Source organism: Oncorhynchus clarkii, chromosome 11 (genome assembly GCF_045791955.1).
Source record: "Oncorhynchus clarkii lewisi isolate Uvic-CL-2024 chromosome 11, UVic_Ocla_1.0, whole genome shotgun sequence".
Taxonomy (NCBI): Eukaryota; Metazoa; Chordata; class Actinopteri; order Salmoniformes; family Salmonidae; genus Oncorhynchus; species Oncorhynchus clarkii.
Genome location: NC_092157.1, coordinates 3150678 through 3157116, shown reverse-complemented (window position 1 = coordinate 3157116; position 6439 = coordinate 3150678). Strand labels below are relative to the sequence as shown.

Below are 6439 nucleotides of genomic sequence, written 5' to 3'. Positions count from 1 at the left end.
TTGGACAGTTCAACCTCCAGCCTTCTATTGTCCTCCACGTTGGACAGTTCAACCTCCAGCCTTCTATTGACCTCCATGACCTCCATGTTGGACAGTTCAACCTCCAGCCTTCTATTGACCTCCATGTTGGACAGTTCAACCACCAGCCTTCTATTGACCTCCAAGACCTCCATGTTGGACGGTTCAACCTCCAGCCTTCTATTGTCCTCCATGTTGGACAGTTCAACCACCAGCCTTCGATTGTCCTCCATGTTGGACAGTTCAACCACCAGCCTTCTATTGTCCTCCATGTTGGACAGTTCAACCACCAGCCTTCTGTTGTCCTCCAGCCTTCTATTGTCCTCCATGTTGGACGGTTCAACCTCCAGCCTTCTATTGTCCTCCACGTTGGACAGTTCAACCTCCAGCCTTCAATTGACCTCCATGTCCTCCATGTTGGACAGTTCAACCAACAGCCTTCTATTTACCTCCATGTCCTCCATGTTGGACAGTTCAACCTCCAGCCTTCTATTGTCCTCCATGTTGGATTGTTCAACCAACAGCCTTCTATTTTCCTCCATGTTGGACAGTTCATCCTCCAGCCTTCTATTTTCCTCCATGTTGGACAGTTCATCCTCCAGCCTTCTATTTTCCTCCATGTTGGACAGTTCAACCTCCAGCCTTCTATTGACCTCCATGTCCTCCATGTTGGACAGTTCAACCAACAGCCTTCTATTGTCCTCCATGTTCGACAGTTCAACCACCAGCCTTCTATTGTCCTCCATGTTCGACAGTTCAACCACCAGCCTTCTATTGTCCTCCATGTTGGACAGTTCAACCTCCAGCCTTCTATTGACCTCCATGACCTCCATGTTGGACAGTTCAACAACCAGCCTTTGATTGTCCTCCATGTTGGACAGTTCAACAACCAGCCTTCTATTGTCCTCCATGTTGGACAGTTCAACAACCAGCCTTCGATTGTCCTCCATGTTGGACAGTTCAACAACCAGCCTTCGATTGTCCTCCATGTTGGACAGTTCAACAACCAGCCTTCTATTGTCCTCCATGTTGGACAGTTCAACCTCCAGCCTTCTATTGACCTCCATGACCTCCATGTTGGACAGTTCAACCTCCAGCCTTCTATTTTCCTCCATGTTGGACAGTTCAACCACCAGCCTTCTATTGTCCTCCATGTTGGACGGTTCAACCACCAGCCTTCTATTGTCCTCCATGTTGGACAGTTCAACCACCAGCCTTCTATTGTCCTCCAGCCTTCTATTGACCTCAAAGACCTCCATGTTGGACGGTTCAACCTCCAGCCTTCTATTGACGTCCAAGACCTCCATGTTGGACAGTTCAACCTCCAGCCTTCTATTGACCTCCAAGACCTCCATGTTGGACGGTTCAACCTCCAGCCTTCTATTGTCCTCCATGTTGGACAGTTCAACCACCAGCCTTCTATTGTCCTCCATGTTGGACAGTTCAACCACCAGCCTTCTATTGTCCTCCATGTTGGACAGTTCAACCACCAGCCTTCTATTGTCCTCCATGTTGGATGGTTCAACCACCAGCCTTCTATTGACCTCCATGACCTCCATGTTGGACAGTTCAACCTCCAGCCTTCTATTGACCTCCATGTTGGACAGTTCAACCAACAGCCTTCTATTGTCCTCCATGTTGGACAGTTCAACCACCAGCCTTCTATTGACCTCCATGACCTCCATGTTGGACAGTTCAACCTCCAGCCTTCTATTGTCCTCCATGTTGGACAGTTCAACCAACAGCCTTCTATTGACCTCAAAGACCTCCATGTTGGACGGTTCAACCTCCAGCCTTCTATTGACGTCCAAGACCTCCATGTTGGACAGTTCAACCTCCAGCCTTCTATTGACCTCCAAGACCTCCATGTTGGACGGTTCAACCTCCAGCCTTCTATTGTCCTCCATGTTGGACAGTTCAACCACCAGCCTTCTATTGTCCTCCATGTTGGACAGTTCAACCACCAGCCTTCTATTGTCCTCCATGTTGGACAGTTCAACCACCAGCCTTCTATTGTCCTCCATGTTGGATGGTTCAACCACCAGCCTTCTATTGACCTCCATGACCTCCATGTTGGACAGTTCAACCTCCAGCCTTCTATTGACCTCCATGTTGGACAGTTCAACCAACAGCCTTCTATTGTCCTCCATGTTGGACAGTTCAACCACCAGCCTTCTATTGACCTCCATGACCTCCATGTTGGACAGTTCAACCTCCAGCCTTCTATTGTCCTCCATGTTGGACAGTTCAACCAACAGCCTTCTATTGACCTCCAAGACCTCCATGTTGGACAGTTCAACCTCCAGCCTTCTATTGACCTCCATGACCTCCATATTGGACAGTTCAACCTCCAGGCTTCTATTGTCCTCCATGTTGGACAGTTCAACCTCCAGCCTTCTATTGACCTCCATGACCTCCATGTTGGACAGTTCAACCTCCAGCCTTCTATTGTCCTCCATGTTGGACAGTTCAACCTCCAGCCTTCTATTGTCCTCCATGTTGGACAGTTCAACCAACAGCCTTCTATTTTCCACCATGTTGGACAGTTCATCCTCCAGCCTTCTATTGTCCTCCATGTTGGACAGTTCAACCACCAGCCTTCTATTGACCTCCATGACCTCCATGTTGGACAGTTCAACCTCCAGCCTTCTATTGTCCTCCATGTTGGACAGTTCAACCAACAGCCTTCTATTGACCTCCAAGACCTCCATGTTGGACAGTTCAACCTCCAGCCTTCTATTGACCTCCATGACCTCCATATTGGACAGTTCAACCTCCAGGCTTCTATTGTCCTCCATGTTGGACAGTTCAACCTCCAGCCTTCTATTGACCTCCATGACCTCCATGTTGGACAGTTCAACCTCCAGCCTTCTATTGTCCTCCATGTTGGACAGTTCAACCTCCAGCCTTCTATTGTCCTCCATGTTGGACAGTTCAACCAACAGCCTTCTATTTTCCACCATGTTGGACAGTTCATCCTCCAGCCTTCTATTTTCCTCCATGTTGGACAGTTCAACCTCCAGCCTTCTATTGACCTCCAAGACCTCCATGTTGGACAGTTCATCCTCCAGCCTTCTATTTTCCTCCATGTTGGACAGTTCAACCTCCAGCCTTCTATTGACCTCCATGTCCTCCATGTTGGACAGTTCAACCAACAGCCTTCTATTGACCTCCAAGACTTCCATGTTGGATGGTTCAACCACCAGCCTTCTATTGTCCTCCATGTTCGACAGTTCAACAACCAGCCTTCTATTGTCCTCCATGTTGGACAGTTCAACCTCCAGCCTTCTATTGACCTCAATGACCTCCATGTTGGACAGTTCAACAACCAGCCTTCGATTGTCCTCCATGTTGGACAGTTCAACAACCAGCCTTCTATTGTCCTCCATGTTGGACAGTTCAACAACCAGCCTTCGATTGTCCTCCATGTTGGACAGTTCAACCACCAGCCTTCGATTGTCCTCCATGTTGGACAGTTCAACCTCAAACCTTCTATTGACCTCCATGACCTCCATGTTGGACAGTTCAACCTCCAGCATTCTATTGACCTCCATGACCTCCATGTTGGACAGTTCAACCTCCAGCCTTCTATTTTCCTCCATGTTGGACAGTTCAACCACCAGCCTTCTATTGTCCTCCATGTTGGACGGTTCAACCACCAGCCTTCTATTGTCCTCCATGTTGGACAGTTCAACCTCCAGCCTTCTATTGACCTCCAAGACCTCCATGTTGGACGGTTCAACCTCCAGCCTTCTATTGACCTCCAAGACCTCCATGTTGGACGGTTCAACCTCCAGCCTTCTATTGTCCTCCATGTTGGACAGTTCATCCTCCAGCCTTCTATTTTCCTCCATGTTGGACAGTTCAACCAACAGCCTTCTATTTTCCTCCATGTTGGACAGTTCAACCACCAGCCTTCTATTGACCTCCATGACCTCCATGTTGGACAGTTCAACCTCCAGCCTTCTATTGACCTCCATGACCTCCATGTTGGACAGTTCAACCACCAGCCTTCTATTGTCCTCCATGTTGGACAGTTCAACCACCAGCCTTCTATTGACCTCCATGACCTCCATGTTGGACAGTTCAACCTCCAGCCTTCTATTGACCTCCATGACCTCCATGTTGGACAGTTCAACCTCCAGCCTTCTATTGTCCTCCATGTTGGACAGTTCAACCTCCAGCCTTCTATTGTCCTCCATGTTGGACAGTTCAACCAACAGCCTTCTATTTTCCTCCATGTTGGACAGTTCATCCTCCAGCCTTCTATTTTCCTCCTTGTTGGACAGTTCAACCTCCAGCCTTCTATTTTCCTCCATGTTGGACAGTTCAACCAACAGCCTTCTATTGTCCTCCATGTTCGACAGTTCATCCTCCAGCCTTCTATTGTCCTCCATGTTGGACAGTTCAACCAACAGCCTTCTATTGTCCTCCATGTTGGACAGTTCAACCTCCAGCCTTCTATTGTCCTCCATGTTGGACAGTTCAACCAACAGCCTTCTATTTTCCACCATGTTGGACAGTTCATCCTCCAGCCTTCTATTGTCCTCCATGTTGGACAGTTCAACCACCAGCCTTCTATTGACCTCCATGACCTCCATGTTGGACAGTTCAACCTCCAGCCTTCTATTGTCCTCCATGTTGGACAGTTCAACCAACAGCCTTCTATTGACCTCCAAGACCTCCATGTTGGACAGTTCAACCTCCAGCCTTCTATTGACCTCCATGACCTCCATATTGGACAGTTCAACCTCCAGGCTTCTATTGTCCTCCATGTTGGACAGTTCAACCTCCAGCCTTCTATTGACCTCCATGACCTCCATGTTGGACAGTTCAACCTCCAGCCTTCTATTGTCCTCCATGTTGGACAGTTCAACCTCCAGCCTTCTATTGTCCTCCATGTTGGACAGTTCAACCAACAGCCTTCTATTTTCACCATGTTGGACAGTTCATCCTCCAGCCTTCTATTTTCCTCCATGTTGGACAGTTCAACCTCCAGCCTTCTATTGACCTCCAAGACCTCCATGTTGGACAGTTCATCCTCCAGCCTTCTATTTTCCTCCATGTTGGACAGTTCAACCTCCAGCCTTCTATTGACCTCCATGTCCTCCATGTTGGACAGTTCAACCAACAGCCTTCTATTGACCTCCAAGACTTCCATGTTGGATGGTTCAACCACCAGCCTTCTATTGTCCTCCATGTTCGACAGTTCAACAACCAGCCTTCTATTGTCCTCCATGTTGGACAGTTCAACCTCCAGCCTTCTATTGACCTCAATGACCTCCATGTTGGACAGTTCAACAACCAGCCTTCGATTGTCCTCCATGTTGGACAGTTCAACAACCAGCCTTCTATTGTCCTCCATGTTGGACAGTTCAACAACCAGCCTTCGATTGTCCTCCATGTTGGACAGTTCAACCACCAGCCTTCGATTGTCCTCCATGTTGGACAGTTCAACAACCAGCCTTCTATTGTCCTCCATGTTGGACAGTTCAACCTCAAACCTTCTATTGACCTCCATGACCTCCATGTTGGACAGTTCAACCTCCAGCCTTCTATTGACCTCCATGACCTCCATGTTGGACAGTTCAACCTCCAGCCTTCTATTTTCCTCCATGTTGGACAGTTCAACCACCAGCCTTCTATTGTCCTCCATGTTGGACAGTTCAACCACCAGCCTTCTATTGTCCTCCATGTTGGACAGTTCAACCTCCAGCCTTCTATTGACCTCCAAGACCTCCATGTTGGACGGTTCAACCTCCAGCCTTCTATTGACCTCCAAGACCTCCATGTTGGACGGTTCAACCTCCAGCCTTCTATTGTCCTCCATGTTGGACAGTTCATCCTCCAGCCTTCTATTTTCCTCCATGTTTGACAGTTCAACCAACAGCCTTCTATTTTCCTCCATGTTGGACAGTTCAACCACCAGCCTTCTATTGACCTCCATGACCTCCATGTTGGACAGTTCAACCTCCAGCCTTCTATTGACCTCCATGACCTCCATGTTGGACAGTTCAACCACCAGCCTTCTATTGTCCTCCATGTTGGACAGTTCAACCAACAGCCTTCTATTGACCTCCATGACCTCCATGTTGGACAGTTCAACCACCAGCCTTCTATTGTCCTCCATGTTGGACAGTTCAACCACCAGCCTTCTATTGACCTCCATGACCTCCATGTTGGACAGTTCAACCTCCAGCCTTCTATTGACCTCCATGACCTCCATGTTGGACAGTTCAACCTCCAGCCTTCTATTGTCCTCCATGTTGGACAGTTCAACCTCCAGCCTTCTATTGTCCTCCATGTTGGACAGTTCAACCAACAGCCTTCTATTTTCCTCCATGTTGGACAGTTCATCCTCCAGCCTTCTATTTTCCTCCTTGTTGGACAGTTCAACCTCCAGCCTTCTATTTTCCTCCAT

At 48.4% G+C, this 6439-nt stretch overlaps 1 protein-coding gene across 1 annotated transcript in view; it reads right to left on the bottom strand.

Annotated features, from left to right (window-relative positions):
• Positions 1-410: 410 nt before the first annotated feature.
• The window catches only part of LOC139420506 (putative autophagy-related protein 11), a 6263-nt gene continuing 234 nt past the window's right edge, over positions 411-6439 (bottom strand). The window contains exons 1-2 of the mRNA XM_071170713.1: positions 4955-6439; positions 411-4913 (exon numbers count right to left, since the gene is read on the bottom strand). The exon at positions 4955-6439 is cut by the window's right edge and continues 234 nt beyond it. Coding sequence (XP_071026814.1) covers positions 411-4913; positions 4955-6439 — 5988 coding nt within the window. The remainder of the gene's footprint in view (positions 4914-4954) is intronic.